The sequence below is a fragment of the Ascaphus truei genome, chromosome 20 (genome assembly GCF_040206685.1).
Source record: "Ascaphus truei isolate aAscTru1 chromosome 20, aAscTru1.hap1, whole genome shotgun sequence".
Classification (NCBI taxonomy): domain Eukaryota; kingdom Metazoa; phylum Chordata; class Amphibia; order Anura; family Ascaphidae; genus Ascaphus; species Ascaphus truei.
This window is the reverse complement of record NC_134502.1, coordinates 24,897,351-24,925,054: the sequence shown is the minus strand read 5'-3', so window position 1 is coordinate 24,925,054 and position 27,704 is coordinate 24,897,351. Positions and strand designations below refer to the sequence as shown.

At 50.5% G+C, this 27,704-nt stretch overlaps 1 protein-coding gene across 1 annotated transcript in view; it reads left to right on the top strand.

Moving 5' to 3' along the window:
- KANK2 (KN motif and ankyrin repeat domains 2) overlaps nucleotides 1-8,150 on the top strand; it is a 71,438-nt gene extending 63,288 nt beyond the window's left edge. Inside the window, exons 9-14 of the mRNA XM_075577485.1 lie at nucleotides 2,902-2,989; nucleotides 3,627-3,846; nucleotides 4,395-4,537; nucleotides 5,017-5,217; nucleotides 6,325-6,420; nucleotides 7,911-8,150. Coding sequence (XP_075433600.1) covers nucleotides 2,902-2,989; nucleotides 3,627-3,846; nucleotides 4,395-4,537; nucleotides 5,017-5,217; nucleotides 6,325-6,420; nucleotides 7,911-7,967 — 805 coding nt within the window. The 3' untranslated portion in view covers nucleotides 7,968-8,150. The remainder of the gene's footprint in view (nucleotides 1-2,901; nucleotides 2,990-3,626; nucleotides 3,847-4,394; nucleotides 4,538-5,016; nucleotides 5,218-6,324; nucleotides 6,421-7,910) is intronic.
- The last annotated feature ends 19,554 nt before the right edge of the window (nucleotides 8,151-27,704 follow it).

Genomic DNA, 27,704 nt, shown 5'->3' with positions numbered 1-27,704 from the left:
TTCTGCCTGTGTGACTGTCACCCTGCGGGGGGAGGGACAGACTCCATGTCCCATAGCTCCCTCCTGTCTGTGTCACTGTGTCACCCTGCGGTGGGAAGGACAGACTCCATGTCCCATAGCACCCTCCTGTCTGTGTCACCCTGCGGGGGGAGGAACAGACTCCATGTCCCATAGCGCCCAGTCTGTGTCACTGTGTCACCCTGCGGGGGAGGGACAGACTCCATGTCCAATAGCTCCCTCCTGTCTGTGTCACTGTGTCACCCTGCGGGGGGAGGGACAGACTCCATGTCCCATAGCTCCCTCCTGTCTGTGTCACTGTGTCCCCCTGCGGGGGAGGGACAGACTCCATGTCCCATAGCTCCCTCCTGTCTGTGTCACTGTGTCCCCCTGCGGGGGAGGGACAGACTCCATGTCCCATAGCTCCCTCCTGTCTGTGTCACTGTGTCACCCTGCAGGGGGAGGGACAGACTCCATTTCCCATAGCTCCCTTCTGCCTGTGTGACTGTCACCCTGCGGGGGGAGGGACAGACTCCATGTCCCATAGCTCCCTCCTGTCTGTGTCACTGTGTCACCCTGCGGTGGGAGGGACAGACTCAATATCCCATAGCTCCCTCCTGTCTGTGTCACCCTGCGGTGGGAGGGACAGACTCCATGTCCCATAGCTCCCTCCTGACTGTGTCCCCCTGCGGGGGGAGGGACAGACTCCATGTCCCATAGCTCCCTCCTGTCTGTGTCACTGTGTCACCCTGCAGTGGGTGGAACAGACTCCATGTCCCATAGCTCCCTCCTGTCTGTGTCACTGTGTCACCCTGCGGGGGGAGGGACAGACTCCGTGTCCCATTGCGCCCTCCTGTCTGTGTCACTGTGTCACCCTGCGGGGGGAGGGACAGACTCCATGTCCCATAGCTCCCTCCTGTCTGTGTCACTGTGTCACCCTGCGGTGGGAGGGACACTCCATGTCCCATAGCTCCCTCCTGTCTGTGTCACTGTGTCACCCTGCGGGGGGAGGGACAGACTCCATTTCCCATAGCTCCCTTCTGCCTGTGTGACTGTCACCCTGCGGGGGGAGGGACAGACTCCATGTCCCATAGCGCCCAGTCTGTGTCACTGTGTCACCCTGCAGGGGGAGGGACAGGCTCCATGTCCCATAGCTCCCTCCTGTCTGTGTCACTGTGTCACCCTGCGGCGGGAGGGACAGACTACATGTCCCATAGCTCCCTCCTGTCTGTGTCACTGTGTCACCCTGCGGAGGGAGGGACAGACTCCATGTCCCATAGCTCCCTCCTGTCTGTGTCACTGTGTCACCCTGCGGGGGGAGGGACAGACTCCGTGTCCCATTGCGCCCTCCTGTCTGTGTCACTGTGTCACCCTGCGGTGGGAGGTACAGACTCCATGTCCCATAGCTCCCTCCTGTCTGTGTCACTGTGTCACCCTGCGGGGGGAGGGACAGACTCCATGTCCCATAGCTCCCTCCTGTCTATGTCACTGTGTCACCCTGCGGTGGGAAGGACAGACTCCATGTCCCATAGCTCCCTCCTGTCTGTGTCACCCTGCGGGGGGAGGAACAGACTCCATTTCCCATAGCTCCCTTCTGCCTGTGTGACTGTCACCCTGCGGGGGGAGGGACAGACTCCATGTCCCATAGCTCCCTCCTGTCTGTGTCACTGTGTCACCCTGCGGTGGGAAGGACAGACTCCATGTCCCATAGCACCCTCCTGTCTGTGTCACCCTGCGGGGGGAGGAACAGACTCCATGTCCCATAGCGCCCAGTCTGTGTCACTGTGTCACCCTGCGGGGGAGGGACAGACTCCATGTCCAATAGCTCCCTCCTGTCTGTGTCACTGTGTCACCCTGCGGGGGGAGGGACAGACTCCATGTCCCATAGCTCCCTCCTGTCTGTGTCACTGTGTCCCCCTGCGGGGGAGGGACAGACTCCATGTCCCATAGCTCCCTCCTGTCTGTGTCACTGTGTCCCCCTGCGGGGGAGGGACAGACTCCATGTCCCATAGCTCCCTCCTGTCTGTGTCACTGTGTCACCCTGCAGGGGGAGGGACAGACTCCATTTCCCATAGCTCCCTTCTGCCTGTGTGACTGTCACCCTGCGGGGGGAGGGACAGACTCCATGTCCCATAGCTCCCTCCTGTCTGTGTCACTGTGTCACCCTGCGGTGGGAGGGACAGACTCAATATCCCATAGCTCCCTCCTGTCTGTGTCACCCTGCGGTGGGAGGGACAGACTCCATGTCCCATAGCTCCCTCCTGACTGTGTCCCCCTGCGGGGGGAGGGACAGACTCCATGTCCCATAGCTCCCTCCTGTCTGTGTCACTGTGTCACCCTGCGGGGGAGGGACAGACTCCATGTCCAATAGCTCCTTCCTGTCTGTGTCACTGTGTCACCCTGCGGGGGGAGGGACAGACTCCATGTCCCATAGCGCCCAGTCTGTGTCACTGTGTCACCCTGCGTGGGGAGGGACAGACTCCATGTCCAATAGCTCCCTCCTGTCTGTGTCACTGTGTCACCCTGCGGGGGGAGGGACAGACTCCATGTCCCATAGCTCCCTCCTGTCTGTGTCACTGTGTCACCCTGCGGGGGGAGGGACAGACTCCATGTCCCATAGCTCCCTCCTGTCTGTGTCACTGTGTCCCCCTGCGGGGGAGGGACAGACTCCATGTCCCATAGCTCCCTCCTGTCTGTGTCACTGTGTCCCCCTGCGGGGGAGGGACAGACTCCATGTCCCATAGCTCCCTCCTGTCTGTGTCACTGTGTCACCCTGCGGGGGAGGGACAGACTCCATGTCCCATAGCTCCCTCCTGTCTGTGTCACTGTGTCACCCTGCGGGGGGAGGGACAGACTCCATGTCCCATAGCTCCCTTCACTGTGTCAACCTCCTCCAATTTACAGGGTGGAGCTGAGTAATGTTCTCATCTCTGGCTGTGTGGCCCTACAGAAATCTTTAGACGACCCGACAGCACTCACAGACACCGAGAAGGTAAGACACGTCTATGGGACATTAATTACATTCACAGTCCTACTAAAGACCACACAGTAGAGCTCAGCCCCCTTATAACGCTGTGCTTGGGGTCCAGAGAATCACATCGCGCTATAAGCGGATCGCGTTAGAAATAATGTACAATTGTATGTATTGTATTTAAGACACCAATAATCGTGTTGTACAGTATTCATAAATACGAAAACTGGGAGCCACGCTCACATCGCGCTATATGCGGATCCGCGTTGTAACAGGTCCGCGCTATAACGGGGTTGAGCTGTATATGGGATATGCCACAGAGAAACCACTCAGTCATATAAACCCTACTCTGTAATGCCAGTCTCATAGTATAGGATGGTTAATAGGTTTGCCCACACAATACACAGCATTAGGGGATCCAGGCCAGGACTCGGGAGAGATCCCAAAGCCAAGGGAATTCCCAACGGTGGCCATATAAGAAGCCCCACACAAATTATCTGACACGGCTGTTTCTCTGGGATTCAGAAGTGGAAAGCAGGGGGTTTCTTATAGGGGCAAGTAATGAGCGTTTGTCACCAGGGGAATAGTTTGGGACAATGTATTTGGGACGGTGGGGAATATTTCCATGCCACTTTAAAGATGGCGGCTGTGTGGTTAGAAAGCAGCGCACGCCGCCGTGCTGCAGGAGTGGATGACGATCCTGAGGCAGAAGGAGGCGGAGCCCGCCGTGATTCGCCACCACTTGACGGTCTTCCGCGCCATGTCGCCGCGCCTGCTGGAGGCCATCGTCAATATGGCCGACGCCAAAGGCAACACGGCCGTCCACTACGCGGTGTCCCAGTCCAACTTCACGGTCGTCAGGCAGCTGCTGGAGACGGGTAAGAGCAGTGGGGCGGCCATATTTAATGTCATAGGTAGACAAAAAGCTGCTGTGAGGGGGGCAGCCATATTGGATCTGTGATGTGATTGGCAGACAGGAAGCTGTGGCGTGCGTGGCCATTTTAAAGCTGTGATGTCATAACCTGGACAGGAAGCTAGGTGAGACGGTGGCCATACTCAATCTGGGATGTCGGGCGTATGCAGGGGGCTGCGCAGATGGGCGGCCATTTTTAAGTGGTGATGTCACTGCTAGACAGGAAGTGCCAGTGAAGGGAAAGAGGACGCCATCTTGAACTCGTGATGTCATTGTTACGCAGGAACTAGGAAGTGGGGGGGGACTGAAGCCAGCAATGTGGAAGCTGTGATGTCATAGATGTACAGGAATTAGCAGGGAGGGACAGGGGCAGCCATATTGATGACGCAATGGCATCAGAGATACAAGATGGCTGCGTCCCATGACCAGACGATACTGGAAATTTATTGTCTCCTCCCCTCCTCCCCCTCTCTCCTCCCCTGTATCTCCCCCTCCTCGCGCTCTCCCCCTCAGGCCTGTGTGATGTGAACAGACAGAATAAGGCCGGCTTCACTCCCCTCATGCTCACAGCTCTGGCGGCTTTTCGATCTGAAGCGGACATGGGGACAGTCACACAGATGCTGCGCCTGGGGGACGTCAACTGCAGAGCCAGCCAGGTGCCACCCTCCACCAACACAGCGCGGGCAGTGCCACCCTCCACCAACACAGCACGGGCAGTGCCACCCTCCACCAACACAGCGGGCAGTGCCAGCCTCCCCCCTAACACACACTACTACACCGTGACATGTATACACAGTGCCAGCCTCCCCCTCATACACTACCCCACCATGCCATGTATACACAGCACAGGTACAGCGCGGGCAGCGGCAGTGCCAGCCTCCCCTCATACACTACCCCACCATGCCATGTATACACAGCACAGGTACAGCGCCGGCAGCGGCAGTGCCAGCCTCTCCCTCACACACTACTACACCATGCCATGTATACACAGCACAGGTACAGTGCGGGCAGCGGCAGTGCCAGCCTCCCCCTCACACACTACTACACCATGCCATGTATACACAGCACAGGTACAGCGCGGGCAGCAGCAGTGCCAGCCTCCCCCTCACTCTCTCTCTCTCTCCCCCCCTCCCAGGCAGGGCAGACGGCTCTGATGCTGGCGGTCAGCCACGGGCGGTTAGATGTGGTGCGCGCTTTGCTCACGTGCGGGGCGGACGTTAACCTGCAGGATCATGACGGCTCCACCGCGCTAATGTGTGCGTGTGAACACGGGCACGCGGACATCATCAGCCTGCTCCTGGCAGTGCCGGCCTGTGACATGACACTTACCGACAATGTGAGCAAGGGGGGCGGGGATAGGGTCAGGAGCCCGCCCCAGGGGTGGCTGCACCGCGTATAACTGTAATAGAAAGGCGCTGTATAATACACAGGTATTACTCAGGTTCCCGCCCCAGAGGTGGCTGCACCGTGTATAACTGTAATAGAAAGGCGCTGTATAATACACAGATATTACTCAGGATCTCGCCCCAGAGGTGGCTGCACCGTGTATAACTGTAATAGAAAGGCGCTGTATAATACACAGGTATTACTCAGGATCCCGCCCCGGGGGTAGCTGCACCGCGTATAACTGTAATAGAAAGACGCTGTATAATACACAGATATTACTCAGGATCCCGCCCCAGAGGTGGCTGCACCGTGTGTAACTGTAATAGAAAGGCGCTTTATAATACACAGATATTACTCAGGATCCCGCCCCAGAGGTGGCTGCACCGTGTATAACTGTAATAGAAAGGCGCTGTATAATACACAGATATTACTCAGGATCCCGCCCCAGAGGTGGCTGCACCGTGTATAACTGTAATAGAAAGGCGCTGTATAATACACAGATATTACTCAGGATCCCGCCACAGAGGTGGCTGCACCGTGTATAACTGTAATAGAAAGGCGCTGTATAATACACAGATATTACTCAGGATCCCGCCACAGAGGTGGCTGCACCGTGTATAACTGTAATAGAAAGGCGCTGTATAATTCACAGATATTACTCAGGATCCCGCCCCAGAGGTGGCTGCACCGTGTATAACTGTAATAGAAAGACGCTGTATAATACACAGATATTACTCAGGATCCCGCCCCAGAGGTGGCTGCACCGTGTATAACTGTAATAGAAAGGCGCTGTATAATACACAGATATTACTCAGGATCCCGCCCCAGAGGTGGCTGCACCGTGTATAACTGTAATAGAAAGGTGCTGTATAATACACAGATATTACTCAGGATCCCGCCCAGAGGTGGCTGCACCGTGTATAACTGTAATAGAAAGGCGCTGTATAATACACAGATATTACTCAGGATCCCGCCCCAGAGGTGGCTGCACCGTGTATAACTGTAAAGCTCTTTGAAATCGAGATGCAATATATATATATATATATCTATATTACAGGATGGAAGCACAGCTCTGTCTATTGCGCTGGAAGCTGGTCAGAATGACATAGGAATGCTACTATACGCTCATAATAACTCCAAACCCTGCACTCCGGTGAGTCCCTGTCCCATAGAGTCTGTCCCTCCCCCCGCAGGGTGACACAGTGACACAGACAGGAGGGAGCTATGGGACACGGAGTCTGTCCCTCCCCTCGCAGGGTGACACAGTGACACAGACAGGAGGGAGCTATGGGACATGGAGTCTGTCCCTCCCCCCGCAGGGTGACACAGTGACACAGACAGGAGGGAGCTATGGGACATGGAGTCTGTCCCTCCCCCCGCAGGGTGACACAGTGACACAGACAGGAGGCAGCTATGGGACATGGAGTCTGTCCCTCCCCCCGCAGGGTGACACAGTGACACAGACAGGAGGGAGCTATGGGACATGGAGTCTGTCCCTCTCCCCGCAGGGTGACACAGTGACACAGACAGGAGGGAGCTATGGGACATGGAGTCTGTCCCTCCCCCCGCAGGGTGACACAGTGACACAGACAGGAGGGAGCTATGGGACATGGAGTCTGTCCCTCCCCCCGCAGGGTGACATAGTGACACAGACAGGAGGGAGCTATGGGACATGGAGTCTGTCCCTCCCACCGCAGGGTGACATAGTGACACAGACAGGAGGGAGCTATGGGACATGGAGTCTGTCTTTCCCCCCGCAGGGTGACACAGTGACACAGACAGGAGGGAGCTATGGGACACGGAGTCTGTCCCTCCCCCCGCAGCGTGACACAGTGACACAGACAGGAGGGAGCTATGGGACACGGAGTCTGTCCCTCCCCCCGCAGGGTGACACAGTCAGGAGGGAGCTATGGGACACGGAGTCTGTCCCTCCCCCCGCAGGGTGACATAGTGACACAGACAGGAGGGAGCTATGGGACATGGAGTCTGTCCCTCCCCCCGCAGGGTGACACAGTGACATAGACAGGAGGGAGCTATGGGACATGGAGTCTGTCCCTCCCCCCGCAGGGTAACACAGACAGGAGGGAGCTATGGGGCATGGAGTCTGTCCCTCCCCCCGCAGGGTGACACAGACAGGAGGGAGCTATGGGAAATGGAGTCTGTCCCTCCCCCCGCAGGGTGACACAGTGACACAGACAGGAGGGAGCTATGGGACACGGAGTCTGTCCCTCCCCCCGCAGAGTGACACAGACAGGAGGGAGCTATGGGAAATGGAGTCTGTCCCTCCCCCCGCAGGGTGACACAGTGACACAGACAGGAGGGAGCTATGGGACATGGAGTCTGTCCCTCCCCCCGCAGGGTGACACAGTGATACAGACAGGAGGAAGCTATGGGACATGGAGTCTGTCCCTCCCCCCGCAGGGTGACACAGTGACACAGGCAGGAGGGAGCTATGGGACATGGAGTCTGTCCCTCCCCCCGCAGGGTGACACAGTGACACAGACAGGATGGAGCTATGGGACATGGAGTCTGTCCCTCCCCCACCCCCCTTGTCCCACCTCCTCACATTCCCCCCCCCCCCCCTGCACGGTGACACAGTGGTTGGGTATCATGGCATTTCACCCCCCCCCCCTTTATTTGCAGGGAGATGCAAAAAATCCTCAATCTTACTGTGTGACCCCGACTGGTGAATCCCAATAGGAGGAGGAATTTAGGGTGACACCGCTTTTCCCTCCCCCCAAAAAAATCCCACGTCTGCAGGAGGGGAAGGGGAGACCACGCAAGCCGTCCTGAGCTACGAGGCAGCCCCTGGAACACTGCACTGCAAAACCACTAGCACTATACACCCAGCTTCAGCACCATGGAGAGAGGGAGGGGGAGAGAGGAGGGAGGGGGAGAGAGGAGGGAGGGGGAGAGAGGAGGGAGGGGGAGAGAGGAGGGAGGGGGAGAGAGGAGGGAGGGGGAGAGAGGAGGGAATGGTAAGAAAGAGAGGAGGGAGAGAAGGAGGTGGTGTAAAGAGAGAAGGGAGGGGGATGAAAGGGAGGGGAGAGAGGAAGGAATTGTAAGAAAGAGAGAAGAGAGAAGGAAGGGGAGTGAAGGGAGAGGAGGGGGACTAAAGGGAAGGGAGAGTGGAGTGGAAGTATAGTAAGAGGGAAGGGGGGAGATAGGAGGGAATGAAAGGGAGAGAAGAAGGGAAGGGAGAAGTGAGAGAAGGAGGGGAAAGCATGGGACAGAGAGGAGTGAATAGTAAGAAAGAAGGGAGACAAGGAGGGGGAGGAGAGAAAGGGGAAGGAGATAGAGCAGAGGGAGGTGGGGCAGAGAAGCAAGGGAGGGGGAAGAGAGAATGGGGAGAGGAAGGGAGGGTGAAGAGAGACAGGGAACAGAGTGGTGGGGTAAAGAGTGGGAGATGGAGAGTTAGAGGTAAGAAAGAAGGTGGCAGAGGGAGGGAGGGAGAAGAGAGAAATCCAGGAGAGATAGGAAATGAGAAGAGAAGGGAGGGAATATAGGAATTGGAGAAGGAGAGGGGGATAAAGAGGTACGTACAAGAGGAGAGAACAAGAGTCCTAACTGAGAGAGGTGAGGGAAGGAAAGGAGAGAGGGGAGGGAGAGTAGGAAAGAGGGAGGGAGAGTAGGAAAGAGGGAGGGAGAGGAAAGCGGGAGGAAAGAAGAAAAGGGAGGGAAATAGGGAAGGGAGGGAAAGAAGGAAAGAGGGAGGGAAAGAAGAGTGTTATTGGGAATTAAAAGAGAAAGGCAGTGAATAATTAAAAAAGAAAAATAGAGAGAGATGCACACGGGGGGGAGAGACACAGAGGAGAGAGACGGAGAGCGAGAGCCCCAGGGGAGAGGGGGGAGAGAGAGAGCTGAAGAGAGACATGGGGGAGAAAGCTGAGATACACATGGGAGAGAGAGCTGAGGAGAGACACGGGGGGGGAGAGCTGAGAGGAGAGACAAAGGGGAGAGAGCTGAGAGGAGAGACACAGGAGAAAGAGCGGAGAGGAGAGACACAGGAGAAAGAGCGGAGAGAGAGAGAGAGAGAGCTGAGAGACACACATAGAAATGTACCTACGCACTGAGGGTCCCTGGGGCAGTAACAGGCGTCCCGGCCTGTGCTAGAGAGAGACCCTCTCCTTACAAACAGTCAGTTATAAGCTCACAGCAATAACTCGCTGTAACCATTGGGTGGGATACAGGCACTGCAATATATATATTTTTGTTATTGATACTTATATGTAGAATTGAATTCTCCGACTACCTGTATTATATCAAGTGTATTGCTATATATAAATTTATATAGATGTATATCTGCCTCGTGTCTTTCTTCATCTACCGGGCAGTGAGCACGTCGCGCTGTATGATGATGCTGAGTATCTATACACTGATAATAAACACGCTGCGCTGTATAATGATGCTGAGTATCTCTATACACTAATAAGGACCATGCCGCGCTGTATAATGATGCTGAGTATCTCTATACACTGATAATGAACACACTGCACTGTATAATGATGATAAGTATCTACACACTGATAATAAACACTTCCCACTATATAATGATGCAGAGTATCTCTATACACTAATAATGAACACGCTGCATTGTATAATGATGCTGAGTATCTATACACTGATAATGAACACGCTGCGCTGTATAATGATGCTGAGTATCTCTATACACTAATAAGGAACATGCCGCGCTGTATAATGATGTTGAGTATCTCGATACACTTCCAGCCCCCTGATAATGAACCCGCTGAGCTGGAAATAGAAACTAGCTAGAGCATTTTCTGAATACAAACAAACCTCTGGGAACGATGTGCTTTATACAGACAAAAACCTGGAGGATTTGAGAATCACAGCACAGCAGACAGTGAGAGCAGGCTGGGGATCCCTTTATGCTGCAGTTCCTAACAATGGACAGAAGGTGGCAATAGATCACCATGAGAAAAAAATATATATAGAATTCCTCCTATTGCCCCATATAACCCCTCCCTATATCTCCTCCTATTGCCCCATATAACCTCTCCCTATATCTCCTCCTATTGCCCCATATAACCTCTCTCTATAACTCCTCCTATTACCCATATACCCGCTCCCTATAACTCCTCCTATTACCCATATAACCCCTCCCTATAACTCCTCCTATTACTCCATATAACCTCTCCCTATAACTCCTCCTATTACCCCATATAACCTCCCTATAACTCCTCCTATTACGCCATATAACCCCTCCCTATATCTCCTCCTATTGCCCCATATAACCTCTCCCTATATCTCCTCCTATTGCCCCATATAACCTCTCTCTATAACTCCTCCTATTACCCATATACCCGCTCCCTATAACTCCTCCTATTACCCATATAACCCCTCCCTATAACTCCTCCTATTACTCCATATAACCTCTCCCTATAACTTCTCCTATTACCCCATATAACCTCCCTATAACTCCTCCTATTGCCCCATATAACCTCTCCCTATAACTCCTCCTATTACCCCATATAGCCTCTCCCTATAACTCCTCCTATTGCCCCATATAACCGCTCCCTATAACGCCTCCTATTGCCCCATATAACCGCTCCCTATAACTCCTCCTATTACCCCATATAAAACCTCCCTATAACTCCTATTGCCCCATATAACCGCTCCCTATAACTCCTCCTATTGCCCCATATAACCTCTCCCTATAACTCCTCCTATTGCCCCATATAACCGCTCCCTATAACTCCTCCTATTACCCCATATAACCCCTCCCTATAACTCCTGTTGCCCCATATAACCGCTCCCTATAACTCCTCCTATTGCCCCATATAACCTCTCCCTATAACTCCTCCTATTGCCCCATATAACCGCTCCCTATAACTCCTCCTATTACCCCATATAACCCCTCCCTATAACGCCTCCTATTGCCCCATATAACCGCTCCCTATAACTCCTCCTATTACCCCATATAACCCCTCCCTATAACGCCTCCTATTGCCCCATATAACCGCTCCCTATAACTCCTCCTATTGCCCCATATAACCGCTCCCTATAACTCCTCCTATTACCCCATATAACCTCTCCCTATAACTCCTCCTATTGCCCCATATAACCCCTCCCTATAACGCCTCCTATTGCCCCATATAACCGCTCCCTATAACTCCTCCTATTGCCCCATATAACCTCTCCCTATAACTCCTCCAGGATGGGCTGCAGGTGAGCTCCTGCAGGGGAGCCAGGATGGCCTTAGACCCAGGGGTTGGTGGCTGTGAGTTGGAGATGGAAGTAGGAGAGGCTGCAGGCTGCAGCAGTGGCGTAGGCCTTGGTGAGGCTGAATACAAGGTACAGGAGAGTTTGGAGAGAAAGGAATGGGCAGAACAGAATCTGCTTAAAAAAGAAGAGAAACAAGCTTTATTGAAGAAGTATAACAGGAAGGTAGAAGAATTGGAAATAGAAAATATTAAATTAAAGAGATGTCGTGGTCGTGAGGTAGACGTGCGCAAGAAGCAAATACAGCGTCTGCATGTTGAATTAACCCGGTTGGAGGTTGAGATTGCTAAAATAACAGGGGTTCCAGTCAAACAGAAACGTTCCCTTTTAAAAACTATTGAAATGCTAACACACAGTGCTGAACAGGGTGCTGAGCAAAGTGCCAAGCAGGGTGCTGAGCAAAATGCTGAACAGGGTGCTGAGCAGGGCGCAGTGCGGGGTGCAGAACAAAGTGCTGAGCAGGGTGCAGAGCAAAGTGCAGATTTATATTGTGGAAACGGAAGCCAAAACCCCATTAAATGCTCACAAGAAAAGATAAGTTTGGTGACGCCTACAGTATAAGAAGTAGGAGAGAAACTAGATCCCAGAACAAGTCTGCAAAGTCTAAAGATAAAACAGAGAACTTATCCCAGGAAAATTCAGATTCAGATCCTGACAGTTTAATTCCACCAACTGCTAAGAAAACCCCAAAGGGTAAAGTTACAAAAAAAAAGAAAGCAAAGGACCGGAGGCTAAAGGTTTCCACAGGAGAAGGTAACAGCCCTGTAATAGGGTCCAAAGACTTCAGGGAAGGGGACTCACCTCAGGGTGTATCAGACTGTGAGCAAGGATCTGTTCCAGAGCTTCCAGCATCCCAGGGGTTAATATCAGAAGTAGCAGAAGATCTGATTAAAAGACCATTGCATGCAAAGAAAGCAGCAGACACCTGTGATGTTGGGTTATCTCAGACTCCCACGCTGGGAGAAGTTAAAGAAATTACAAAGAAATCTGGAGAGCAGCAAAGCAAGAACCTAGAAACTGTGAGAGGAGATCAGCTGGAAATGGAGTTTGCTGCTGCTGAGAGCAGTGAGCCAGAGAACCCATGCTCACCTGGACTTACAGAACCACACCCATGCTTATTAGCTGGTCCTGGGATTCAGAACTCTGAGAGAGAACAGCAGGTGGTAATTAGTAGCAATGGCGACTGCATTAACCCTATAGTGCCTGGGAGTGAAGTTAAGGTTGTAGAGACTGAAAGTTTTGCTCCTATCCAAACAGTTCCTGATAGAGTGGCCCAATCAGAAGATGGGGTAAAGAAAAGTAATGGCATCAAGGTAACCCCAGTTCACACAGCACCCCCTTCAGCCTGGAGTGGGAGATCCTTTGTGAGCGCTGTGACCAGAAATGCACAACCTTTAAAAAGGAGGAACGTGGTAAAATTGAGATATAAGGGTGCAGAGGAGATGAAGCCTGACAGGATTTTTGTAGGAAAACATCTATTGAAAGAATCTTTGGGCTTCAGTGCAGATGACATTTATGCCCTTATCCATGTTCCAGGTTCATGTGAATACGATGTCAGCTTTAAGAGACCTCAGGCTCTGGACTATTTCTGGACAAAATACTGTATGAGAGTCTTAAAAATTCAGAATTATGGAAGTCCTTTGCTGCTATTCCTGTGTCCAAACCGGAAACAAAGTCGGTGACAATTCTTTTCAGACACGAATCAGTCCCAATATCAGATATTCTGATATGGCTTGGCAGACAATGCGAAGTACTGGCTCCACCTACAAGAATTATGGACTCAGAAGAAATTTGGGTTGGAGGTTGGAAGGTGCAAGTCAGACTTTGGCGACATGGCAATGTGACAAAGCATTTGCCCAACTCCTTCTTCATAGGAAGAGAAAAAGGAAATTGTTTTTACTATGGGCAGCCAACCTTGTGCCATAGATGTGGTTCAGCCAGACATTTAAGCATGTCCTGTGATGTTCTGAAATGCAACTTGTGCCAGTCCTTGGGCCACGAGAGGGCAAGTTGTACAAACATCAGATGTAATTTATGCGATAAATTTGGACATTCATACACGAATTGCGCAGAAGCCTGGCATAATATTGCAAAAGTATGGGAGCAGGAAGTGGACTTCGAAGACAATGAAGCACTTTACGACCGGGCCCTGAAAGTTGCAGACAGAATATGTCTGGATCCGCCTGCAGATGGGGTTGGTCTGGTTCAGCCTACGGATGGCGCTTGCTTAGATCCTCCTGGGGACGGAGCTTGTCATGGACCACCTGTGGATGCAGTTTGCCCAGATACACTTACAGGAAAAACAATTATTGTGAGTGTAAACAAGGCCCAGGAAATGTCAAAAGACCCCTTAGAAGGAACCTCCTCAAATCTACTCCCAGCAGGGGAACAATCTGGGGAATCAGATGAGCCTACTTTGATGGAAACCCAAGTGAGGGAAAATAATAATAAAGAAAAAGAAAGTGAGCAGATTTGGGCACAAGGAAAAAAGAAAAGGAAGAAGAGCATGGTAAAAAAAACTTGGAGGGACTCTTCGACGTCCTGCAGGTCCCGCTGGTAAAGTTCCTCAGGTAGCTACGAAAAACCATTTTTCTGCTCTCAGAAAGGATTGGGGGTCAAGAGCTGGGGACTCCGATGATGTAGAGGAACTTTCCTTTTCAGAAGAGGAACATACTATGGATGTTTCCAGAGAGACAGATTCGGACATGATCCCACCTTCAGTGACCGTCAAGAGGTTTGGGTCATTGGGGGATAATGTGGGGAAAAAGAAAAAATAATACCGTGTGTTTTTTTTGGGGGGGGTGGGGCTTAAAATGTTTGTTCATTAATCCTTTAAAGGTAGCAGCTATTAATGTTATAGTTAAGGATTTTATTTCGTTTCTATTAAAATGTGTATAAATGGAATGTGAAGTTGCTGTTGAGGAGAAAGGTGGAACAAATACTGAGTTAATATTGATATAATATAAGTTTGTACATAATGAGCAGTTTTTTTTTTTTTTGTTTGAAATGTTTTTCCTATGGAATGTAATGTTGGAAAAAATTTTCAATAAAAAGAGTTCCTCCTATTACTCCATATAACCCCTCCCTATAACTCCTCCTATTACTCCATATAACCCCTCCCTATAACTCCTCCTATTACCCCATATAACCTCTCCCTATAACTCCTCCTATTGCCCCATATAACCGCTCCCTATAACTCCTCTTATATTAAAAACGTTTTCTAGATTTGTTCCTCTATGTTACCTGTAGGGAACTTTGCGATGTTACATTTTATATCTTACATTGGATAACGGACCCCCCCACACACACTTTTGACTTTGCCTTCAAAAACTCATGCTACTCCGAACCAACTCCCCAATTTGACGGGCTCGAAAGAAGGCAGTGACAGATAATTTCTCGATGAAACGTCCCAACAAAACTGGCGTCCTCAATCTTCTTCCATCCCCCACAAAGCCTTTTGAATAGTAAAATCTTTTGCATCCCCCACTAACCCCAAAAAGGTAAGGACAAAATGCTGCCCCAACCAGCTTCCTTTCCACTGAGATGCCCGATACACCATGCTCCTGTCCAGCTTCCTTTCCACTGAGATGCCCGATACACCATGCTCCTGTCCAGCTTCCTTTCCACTGAGATGCCCGATACACCATGCTCCTGTCCAGCTTCCTTTCCACCGAGATGCCAGAGACACCATGCTCCTGTCCAGTTTCCTTTCCACCGAGATGCCCGATACACCATGCTCCTGTCCAGCTTCCTTTCCACTGAGATGCCCGATACACCATGCTCCTGTCCAGCTTCCTTTCCACCGAGATGCCCGAGACACCATGCTCCTGTCCAGTTTCCTTTCCACCGAGATGCCCGATACACCATGCTCCTGTCCAGCTTCCTTTCCACTGAGATGCCCGATACACCATGCTCCTGTCCAGCTTCCTTTCCACTGAGATGCCCGATACACCATGCTCCTGTCCAGCTTCCTTTCCACCGAGATGCCCGAGACACCATGCTCCTGTCCAGCTTCCTTTCCACTGAGATGCCTGATACACCATGCTCCTGTCCAGCTTCCTTTCCACCGAGATGCCCGATACACCATGCTCCTGTCCAGCTTCCTTTCCACCGAGATGCCTGATACACCATGCTCCTGTCCAGCTTCCTTTCCACTGAGATGCCCGATACACCATGCTCCTGTCCAGTTTCCTTTCCACTGAGATGCCCGATACACCATGCTCCTGTCCAGCTTCCTTTCCACTGAGATGCCCGATACACCATGCTCCTGTCCAGCTTCCTTTCCACCGAGATGCCCGATACACCATGCTCCTGTCCAGCTTCCTTTCCACTGAGATGCCCGATACACCATGCTCCTGTCCAGTTTCCTTTCCACTGAGATGCCCGATACACCATGCTCCTGTCCAGTTTCCTTTCCACTGAGATGCCCGATACACCATGCTCCTGTCCAGTTTCCTTTCCACCGAGATGCCCGATACACCATGCTCCTGTCCAGCTTCCTTTCCACTGAGATGCCCGATACACCATGCTCCTGTCCAGCTTCCTTTCCACCGAGATGCCCGAGACACCATGCTCCTGTCCAGTTTCCTTTCCACCGAGATGCCCGATACACCATGCTCCTGTCCAGCTTCCTTTCCACTGAGATGCCCGATACACCATGCTCCTGTCCAGCTTCCTTTCCACTGAGATGCCCGATACACCATGCTCCTGTCCAGCTTCCTTTCCACCGAGATGCCCGAGACACCATGCTCCTGTCCAGTTTCCTTTCCACCGAGATGCCCGATACACCATGCTCCTGTCCAGCTTCCTTTCCACTGAGATGCCTGATACACCATGCTCCTGTCCAGCTTCCTTTCCACCGAGATGCCCGATACACCATGCTCCTGTCCAGCTTCCTTTCCACCGAGATGCCTGATACACCATGCTCCTGTCCAGCTTCCTTTCCACTGCGATGCCCGATACACCATGCTCCTGTCCAGTTTCCTTTCCACTGAGATGCCCGATACACCATGCTCCTGTCCAGCTTCCTTTCCACTGAGATGCCCGATACACCATGCTCCTGTCCAGCTTCCTTTCCACCGAGATGCCCGATACACCATGCTCCTGTCCAGCTTCCTTTCCACTGAGATGCCCGATACACCATGCTCCTGTCCAGTTTCCTTTCCACTGAGATGCCCGATACACCATGCTCCTGTCCAGTTTCCTTTCCACCGAGATGCCCGATACACCATGCTCCTGTCCAGCTGCCTTTCCACTGAGATGCCCGATACACCATGCTCCTGTCCAGTTTCCTTTCCACCGAGATGCCCGATACACCATGCTCCTGTCCAGCTTCCTTTCCACTGAGATGCCCGATACACCATGCTCCTGTCCAGTTTCCTTTCCACTGAGATGTCCGATACACCATGCTCCTGTCCAGTTTCCTTTCCACCGAGATGCCCGATACACCATGCTCCTGTCCAGCTTCCTTTCCACTGAGATGCCCGATACACCATGCTCCTGTCCAGTTTCCTTTCCACTGAGATGCCCGATACACCATGCTCCTGTCCAGTTTCCTTTCCACCGAGATGCCCGATACACCATGCTCCTGTCCAGTTTCCTTTCCACCGAGATGCCCGAGACACCATGCTCCTGTCCAGTTTCCTTTCCACTGAGATGCCCGATACACCATGCTCCTGTCCAGTTTCCTTTCCACTGAGATGCCTGATACACCATGCTACTGTCCAGTTTCCTTTCCACCGAGATGCCCGAGACACCATGCTCCTGTCCAGTTTCCTTTCCACCGAGATGCCCGATACACCATGCTCCTGTCCAGCTTCCTTTCCACTGAGATGCCCGATACACCATGCTCCTGTCCAGTTTCCTTTCCACTGAGATGCCCGAGACACCATGCTCCTGTCCAGCTTCCTTTCCACTGAGATGCCCGATACACCATGCTCCTGTCCAGCTTCCTTTCCACCGAGATGCCCGATACACCATGCTCCTGTCCAGCTTCCTTTCCACCGAGATGCCCGATACACCATGCTCCTGTCCAGCTTCCTTTCCACTGAGATGCCCGATACACCATGCTCCTGTCCAGTTTCCTTTCCACTGAGATGCCCGATACACCATGCTCCTGTCCAGCTTCCTTTCCACTGAGATGCCCGATACACCATGCTCCTGTCCAGCTTCCTTTCCACCGAGATGCCCGATACACCATGCTCCTGTCCAGTTTCCTTTCCACCGAGATGCCCGATACACCATGCTCCTGTCCAGCTTCCTTTCCACCGAGATGCCCGATACACCATGCTCCTGTCCAGTTTCCTTTCCACTGAGATGCCCGATACACCATGCTCCTGTCCAGTTTCCTTTCCACTGAGATGCCCGATACACCATGCTCCTGTCCAGTTCCCTTTCCACTGAGATGCCCGATACACCATGCTCCTGTCCAGCTTCCTTTCCACTGAGATGCCCGATACACCATGCTCCTGTCCAGCTTCCTTTCCACCGAGATGCCCGATACACCATGCTCCTGTCCAGCTTCCTTTCCACTGAGATGCCCGATACACCATGCTCCTGTCCAGCTTCCTTTCCACCGAGATGCCCGATACACCATGCTCCTGTCCAGTTTCCTTTCCACCGAGATGCCCGATACACCATGCTCCTGTCCAGCTTCCTTTCCACCGAGATGCCCGATACACCATGCTCCTGTCCAGTTTCCTTTCCACTGAGATGCCCGATACACCATGCTCCTGTCCAGTTTCCTTTCCACTGAGATGCCCGATACACCATGCTCCTGTCCAGTTCCCTTTCCACAGAGATGCCCGATACACCATGCTCCTGTCCAGTTTCCTTTCCACCGAGATGCCCGATACACCATGCTCCTGTCCAGTTTCCTTTCCACTGAGATGCCCGATACACCATGCTCCTGTCCAGTTCCCTTTCCACAGAGATGCCCGATACACCATGCTCCTGTCCAGTTTCCTTTCCACTGAGATGCCCGATACACCATGCTCCTGTCCAGTTTCCTTTCCACTGAGATGCCCGATACACCATGCTCCTGTCCAGCTTCCTTTCCACCGAGATGCCCGATACACCATGCTCCTGTCCAGCTTCCTTTCCACTGAGATGCCCGATACACCATGCTCCTGTCCAGCTTCCTTTCCACTGAGATGCCCGATACACCATGCTCCTGTCCAGCTTCCTTTCCACTGAGATGCCCGATACACCATGCTCCTGTCCAGTTTCCTTTCCACTGAGATGCCCGATACACCATGCTCCTGTCCAGTTTCCTTTCCACTGAGATGCCCGATACACCATGCTCCTGTCCAGTTTCCTTTCCACTGAGATGCCCGATACACCATGCTCCTGTCCAGCTTCCTTTCCACTGAGATGCCCGATACACCATGCTCCTGTCCAGCTTCCTTTCCACTGAGATGCCCGATACACCATGCTCCTGTCCAGCTTCCTTTCCACTGAGATGCCCGATACACCATGCTCCTGTCCAGCTTCCTTTCCACTGAGATGCCCGATACACCATGCTCCTGTCCAGTTGCCACCTCAACAAGTAGTCCACGCCCAAACCTCTCCTAGCCAAAGTGGTAACCTATACTCCCTACATGAGCGACTGAAGGCCATGCAAGGTCCATCTCAAGACCATTACTAATTTCGCTGTATAATGATGCAGAATATCTCTATACACTGATAATGAACGCGCCGCGCTGTATAATGAAGCCGAGTATCTATACACTGATAATGAACACGCCGCGCTGTATAATGATGCTGAGTATCTATACACTGATAATGAACACGCCGCACTGTATAATGATGCTGAGTATCTATACACTGATAATGAACACGCCGCGCTGTATAATGATGCTGAGTATCTATACACTGATAATGAACACGCCGCGCTGTATAATGAAGCCGAGTATCTATACACTGATAATGAACACGCCACGCTGTATAATGATGGCGAGTATATATACACTGATAATGAACACGCCACGCAGTATAATGATGCTGAGTATCTCTATACATTTATAATGGCCACGCTGCGCTGTATATTAATGCCAAGTATTGTGAGGCTCTGCCAGTGAAAGAGTTAATGGGTGCAGCTCTTGTGCCCTCAATGCTGGGCACACCTGTGCCAATAGTCACACCCCAACAGGGTGGCCCTATACGCCTACAGTAGGAGTATGCGGGATTCCTCCCCTCCCCTCTTCCCAGTGGCGTGACACGGAGCCCTCCCCCTGCCCCCCTCAGCTCACCCCGGTAACGCCCTGTACTAATAGCAGCTGTGCATGGTAGGACTCAATGCCAGCTGGCAGCAGCGCCCGATGTAACACTCCCTACATATCTGCAGGGACAGCCCGGGAAAGGGGGGAACGAGGTCGGAAAAACACCCTGCTGCACACATAGGTGGGTACGTGGAACAGCGCCCCGCTGAGGGGGGTAAGATGGGAGACACCACCACAGGAACCTACAATTATCTGACTCCGAAAATATTCTACCCTTCTACGTGTGTGACACAACTGGTTTCCCCGACACACACTTTAAGATAGCGTAACCACATTTTGACCGATGGTTTCTGAGATCACGGAGCAGCTTTGTGTCCGTCCGGATACAATTCACAAATGACATCAGCAATGACACAACTGATGACATCACACGCGACACCCCACAGCCCTCACGCTGCCACGTAATCTTGGTCACACTGAAAATCCAAGTTACAACGTTAGCAAAAAAAATCCCTGCGCAGCCAAAAGGTGTTCCCCGCGGGCGAGAGCAGTGTCTGGGACGAGAGGACAATGTGAGACACACACACACACACGCTGCATTAAGGGCTCTCGCTCGGACACGTCAGGGCCTCCGAGGCAATGAGACTATTATGGGTGGAGCTGGGGTTATTGTTTTAGCCGGGGGTGGGGGGGGGTTCTCATTAAGAACCAAAAACAAAAATGACATTATCCACATATAAATCGCAGTATTTTTTGGCTAAGAATTCCCCCGAGCAACGTGTGTATGTACGTGTACGTGTGTGTGTACGTGTGTGTGTGTACGTGTGTGTGTGTGTACGTGTGTGTGTGTACGTGTGTGTGTGTACGTGTGTGTACGTGTGTGTGTACGTGTGTGTACGTGTACGTGTACGTGTGTGTGTACGTACGTGTGTACGTACGTGTGTGTGTACGTGTGTACGTGTACGTGTGTGTACGTGTGTGTACGTGTGTGTACGTGTGTGTGTGTGTACGTGTGTGTGTGTCTTGTACAACCTTGGCTGTCTGCCCAGTGTAACAAAAGGGGAAATATGATCCTGCAATGTGTAAAGAAAAAATCCTGCAAGAAGAGGATGTGGGGAGTGTGTGTCTGTGTAAAATATATAAATATATATATATATATATATATATACTGTATATATATATATATATAATATATAATATATAATTACACACACCCCAGCCTGAGATTACATGGATTTCAACTGTTCCCCATGTAACACATCACATGGATGAGGACGAGAGAGAGGGAGGACGAGAGAGAGAGAGGACGAGAGAGAGAGAGGACGAGAGAGAGAGAGGACGAGAGAGAGAGAGGACGAGAGAGAGAGAGGACGAGAGAGAGGACGAGAGAGAGAGAGGACGAGAGAGAGAGAGGACGAGAGAGAGGGGACGAGAGAGAGAGAGAGAGGGGACGAGAGAGAGAGAGAGGACGAGAGAGAGAGAGAGAGAGAGGACGAGAGAGAGAGAGGACGAGAGAGAGAGAGGACGAGAGAGAGAGAGGACGAGAGAGAGGACGAGAGAGAGGACGAGAGAGAGAGAGGACGAGAGAGAGAGGACGAAAGAGAGGACAAGAGAGAGAGAGAGGACGAGAGAGAGGACGAGAGAGTGGACGAGAGAGAGAGGACGAGAGAAAGAGAGGACGAGAGAGAGGACGAGAGAGAGAGAGGACGAGAGAGAGAGAGGACAAGAGAGAGAGAGAGGACGAGAGAGAGGACGAGAGAGTGGACGAGAGAGAGAGGACGAGAGAAAGAGAGGACGAGAGAGAGAGAGAGAGAGAGAGAGAGAGAGAGAGAGAGAGAGGACGAGAGCGAGAGAGAGAGAAAATGAGAGAGAGGGAGAGAGAGAGTTCTCTCTATGTTGAACCTGAAACAGTGTATGTCGGGCCCCACATTACATGCCACATGTAACCCTCTGTACTCAGTTTAATGGGAGATGACGTCGTTGTAACAATGTGATCTCCCTAATAACCGGGGAGACAGACACAGGTAGAAATATATATCTATATTGGACCTCTGCACGGGCAATATTACTAAACATTATTTATTAGGCATGTGCATTGGTTACTTTGAGCAGCGTCATTTACAGTCACTAAATATTCCATAAAATAGATTATACTCTTTATACTGTTACATTGAAACCAATATATACACACACAGTATGTACAGTGGTGTGAAAAAGAAAGTACACCCTCTTTGAATTCCATGGTTTTACATATCAGGACATAATAACAATAATCTGTTCCTTAGCAGGTCTTAAAATTAGGTAAATACAACCTCAGATGAACAACAACACATGACATATTACACCGTGTCATGATTTATTTAACACAAATAAAGCCAAAATGGAGAAGCCGTGTGTGAAAAACTAAGTACACCCTTACTGCTTCCCTAGGAATTAAGATGCTAAGTAGCAGACAGGTGCTGCTAATCAAATGCCCTTGATTAATTGATCATCGGCAAGTGTGACCACCTCTATAAAAGCCAAAGTTTTAGCAGTTTGCTGGTCTGGAGCATTCAGGTGTGTGTTAACACAATGCCAAGGAGGAAAGACATCAGCAATGATCTTAGAGAAGCAATTGTTGCTGCCCATCAATCTGGGAAGGGTTATAAGGCCATTTCCAAACAATTTAAATTCCATCATTCTACAGCGAAAAAGATTATTCAAAACTGGAAAACATTCAAGACAGTTGGCAATCTTCCCAGGAGTGGACGTTCCAGCAAATTCACCCCAAGGTCAGACCGTGCAATGCTCAGAGAAATTGCAAAATACCCAAGAGTTACATCTCAGACTCTACAGGCCCCAGTTAGCATATTAAATGTTAATGTTCATGACAGTACAATTAGAAAAAGACTGAACAAGTATGGTTTGTTTGGAAGGGTTGCCAGGAGAAAGCCTCTTCTCTCTAAAATGAACATGGCAGCACGGCTTAGGTTTGCAAAGTTGCATCTGAACAAACCACATTCCTTCTGGAACAATGTCCTTTGGACAGACGACACCAAAGTGGAGATGTTTGGCCATAATGCACAGCGCCACGTTTGGCGAAAACCAAACACAGCATATCAGCACAAACACCTTATGCCAACTGTCAAGCACTGTGGTGGAGGGGTGATGATTTGGGCTTGTTTTGCAGCCACAGGACCTGGGAACCTTGCAGTCATTGAGTCGACCATGAACTCCTCTGTATACCAAGGTATTCTAGAGTCAAATGTGAGGCCATCTGTCCGACAGCTAAAGCTTGGCCGAAATTGGGTCATGCAACAGGATAATGATCCCAAGCATACCAGCAAATCTACAACAGAATGGCTGAAAAAGAAAAGAATCAAGGTGTTGCAATGGCCCAGTCAAAGTCCAGACCTTAACCCGATTGATATGCTGTGGCGGGACCTTAAGAGAGCTGTGCATAAACAAATGCCCGCAAACCTCAATGACCTGAAGCAACGTTGTAAAGAAGAGTGGGACAAAATTCCTCCACAACAATGTGAGAGACTGATAAAGTCATACAGAAAACGATTACTTCAAGTTATTGCTGCTAAAGGTGGTTCTACAAGCTATTGAATCATAAGGTATACTTAGTGTTTCACACATGGCTTCTCCATTTTGGCTTTATTTGTGTTAAATAAATCATGACACGGTGTAATATGTCATGTGTTGTTCATCTGAGGTTGTATTTACCTAATTTTAAGACCTGCTAAGGAACAGATGATTGTTATTATGTCCTGATATGTAAAACCATAGAATTCAAAGAGGGCGCACTTTCTTTTTCACACCACTGTATGTGTGTGGGTCAGTGTGTGTACAGATCTGTTTAAATGGCAAACAGACACTAAATGTCAAATGTTCTTATTAAGTAGAAAAGCCAGGTGTGTGTATACATACATACATATATATATACACAGTAGATAGTTGCTGTGCAGAATATAAAAATTACAACATGCGTGCTTTTAAAAAGTTTAAAGCTGCATTTCAAGCTCCCGTTTTTTTAGTTTTTTTTAACTTCAATAGTTTCATGTGGGCAATCTCTACTTACCTAAAGTACTGCATAGCTGCCGGTCAATTCGTTCTCCGTCTATTGATCGGCAAAGTTTGGCGACATCTTTAAATATGGGGAATGTAAATGGTTGCTATAGCAACAAGCATGCTTGTTAAAATAGAACACAAGAAAATTGGTCTTTTCAAAGTTTTCTTTAAAACAGAAAATGCTAAAAGTATTTTTTCTTACTACAGAACTGATTTAAAAAAATAACACACATGCCGGATATTGCCTGAACTGCAGCTTTAAGTGAATACATTGACTTTATTTGCACCTTTCTAATTACGTTTTGTTATAGCTGCAATCCGTTATTTATATTCTAATATAATATGACTACGGTTGGACATCTTTTTAGAAAGGGAAGGTATACAGGGCTATACCAAATAAGTATACATGGGAAGGATGTTGATCCCGGGAGTAATCCGATTGTCAATTCTTGGAGTCAGGAAGGAATTTATTTTTCATTGGATGATGTATCTCTGGGGGTTTGGTGTTTGCCTGTCTCTGGATCAATATAGTGTAAGTACGGATATAGGATCAAGTATCTGTCGTCTACATTTAGCATAGGGTGAACTTGAAGGACACGTCTTTTTTCCATCTCCTCTACTATGTAACTATATAACGTTAGGTGGAAGTTTGTATTGAAATCTGCAGTCAGGTGTGCGCGCACATGCACACACACGCACACACGCACACACGCACGCCAACAGGGGCGATGGGGTCCGCCGGGGTTGGCGTCCCGGGCCCCGTGAGTCAGAAAAAAAAAAAATTGCCGGCGACCCTCCGGGCTGCTGTCTGTGGGCGCCGCTCCCAATGTGGGACGGAGGGGAAGCGCAGTGGCGAGCCCACACACCTCCCCCTGCGCCAGCCCACCCAGCTCCCGCCTCATGCAGCAGCTGCGGAGAGCAGGGGCCAAGGGGGGAGGGGGTAATGCTCCCACAGAACTAGCCCACCAGTCTCAACCCCCCCCTCAGCCAACCTCTCACGTCTCTCCTCCCCCCCCCCGAAGCCCACCTCCCGCCCCAGGCAGCAGCCGCGGGGATCGGGGGCAGGGTGGGGGGGGAAAGAGTCTGGCAGGCAAGGAAGCAGCACCCACCTCGTCAAGGTCAGTCACCCACCCTGGCAGTCGCCCACCCACCACAGCTGGCTATCAGTCAGTCACCCACCCACCGTGGCAGTCGCCCACCCACCACAGCTGGCTGTCAGTCACCCACCCATACTTAACCACCTCTCTTCCCCCACCCCCCTTGCCCCATACTGAATCCCCCCCAGGCCTTGTCACATGGATGTAGCACTGTGCATCTTTGCCTTTGGTTGAAAATATAAAAATAAACAAATTGCATTGTAATGTATTTTTCCGTATTACAATAAGAAAATAGTTAAGTAAAAGTTGCGCGCTAAAAAATATTTTCCGTGATAGGTGCACTATGGATTTGGAGGGGGGGGGGGGGGGGCGGGTTGCACTGTGTGTTCGGGGGGGGGGGGAGGGGGGTTTGCACTATGGGTTCGGGGGGGGGGGGCTCCTCCTTTCATTTGTCCCGGGCACCATGATGTCTGTTGGCGGCCCTGTATACACACCCAGGGCTGTGTGAACCTGTCCCTGATACTCTGCAGTCAGGAGATATCACCAACAAATAAAAAAAACACAAGACGCAAATGTTTTGAAATAAATAAAATATATATTAATCTTTTTTCCCAGAAGTGACAAATCAAAAAAAATAACAATAAGTACATACAGCAAAAAAAAAAAAAAAAAAATATAGTGGTGTTCAAGATAACTATACAGAAACAAATATTTACACCCTTCACAAAAAAAACATAAAGCAAATCTTTCACAGGCCTCAGGCGAGAACGCTTCATTCCACCCTGCAGCAAACACGCGTTTATTATCATTTCACGCAGACAGGGGGGGCGGATGTTTTTATGGGGTAGGGGGAGGAAGAAAATGGCCCCGTTATAGCTCGTAACGTTTCACTCGCCGTCACGTCCAAAATCGTAAAAAGGCCGATATTTCAAGTAACACAAACCGAACGCGTTTCCGCCAGTTACAAAATGAAGGCGGCAACTTGCAACGCGTCGGGCGTCCTCAACCCCTGTAATGTGCAGGAGGCACTACAGGTTTTTGTATAAAATAAAAAATAAAAACAACCGTTTACACGTTAAAAAATCCCAGATTCCATACTTTTCAAACCGTTAGTTTCTGCCGTCATATCCTGCCGGTGAGACGCGGACAGGCGAGAAGCAGCGAGGCTGGAGAATTCAAAGCAGTGCACTCAAAAAAGGAAAAAAAAACAAAAACACATTAACAGACAACAAAAATCGTTACAAAAAAAACGTACAAAAAGGAACAAAAAAAATATTAACTGGCAGAGGGTCGATACGATTAGAAAAACGAGGAACAGAAGCGAAATAAACGGTGGTAGGGAAAGGCACTTGTGGGTGATTCGTCAGGCCTCTGCCGCAGCTGCGTGGCGACGGCAGGTTTGGCGAGAGAAAATGGCTTTATTCCGACCCTCGGGAAGAAGGAACCCCCCCGCCCCCCCCCCCCTCTCCCGAGGCAGTAAAACAGTTGCGACTCCCTGATCGTATACACCGACATCTCCCTCCCGTTGTAGTTCTTTAGTGTCGAGACACTTTTGTGCTTTTAAAACAAAACAAACACATACAAACCCCAGTAGAAATAGGATTAGAAATCTTGCGTCCTTCATAGTTTTCCCCAGTGCTTAATTTTTAAATCTGTCTTCATATTATATATATATTTTTTTTTTTGTTTAAACCCCAGTCTCCCATATCGCCCTCGCACGCCCCCCCTTGACATTTTTCTATCCTCTGTGTGCAAAAAAGGAGGAGGAGCGAAAGAAAGGCGGTAACCTGGCACAACTTCAACGTCATCGATAGCTCGAGGCCAACCAACTCCCCCGGGAAAAAAAATAAAATAAACCATTATTAATAAACGCAGTCCCGGAGGGCGTGTAGACGGGGTGGTATTCGGTCGGTAAACGATGACTAAAAAAAATAATATAAGTGTCTGGAAACAATTCATCTCGGAAGAAGTCGGGGTGCGTCGAGACGCAGAGGAAGCAGGGTTTTTTTTTTTTTTGGTTTGGTTTTCGCGCTCGGGTCTCGTGCAATTGTCCCCTGAAAGACGTTGAGCGGCTGACTTTGGTGGTAGGCACAAAGCAGGCAGGTTATCTTCAGGCGATATCTTCTTCTAAGCTCACCATCTGCCTCTGTGAAACACAAGATATATATGGTAAAAAAAAGCGCGTTAGCAGGAATGGTTACCGAGGACCACCGTGACCATGAATCTGGAGCGGTTTCTTTTTATACAGGCGAGCGCGGTTCATTCAGCCCGGGGGTGGGGGGGGGTGCGGAGGTGCTGCAGGGAAGGTGGTTTGGGTATAATCGGGCCAAATCGGTTGACACGCATAACGCGAGGATTGAAATATGAGGACAAGCGGCACCTTTCCTGGTTACACATCTCCGTAACCATGGGGCCCTCCCCAGAGCGGAAGTTTATGTTTGGGACCGCCGTCGCACCAACGTACAAAGAACGGGACGCGGAGTTCCTTTAAATTAAGAGGTGAAAGAAACCCCCGCCCCTCCTCATGTTTGGTTCTCGCCGATTTATTCACCCTATTGTACAGCACGGGGGTCGGTTTTCGCCGCCCTCAATTTTTCCCCCCCCCCTTCGCTCAACGATTCTGGTTTATTTCCCCCTCAAAAATTAATACAGCTGCTCCCTTTAGTGATAATCACCGTAGGCTGAGCAAGGGGTTTGCGCAGGCAAAGCCCCTCTCTCCAACAAAAGGGGGGCGGTGGGTGGCGGCGCGCCTCTTACCGATGGATAGCTGTAGCCTTCCTGACTCCGGCAGATGTGGACCTCGTCCTCCTCGGTGTTTTTTG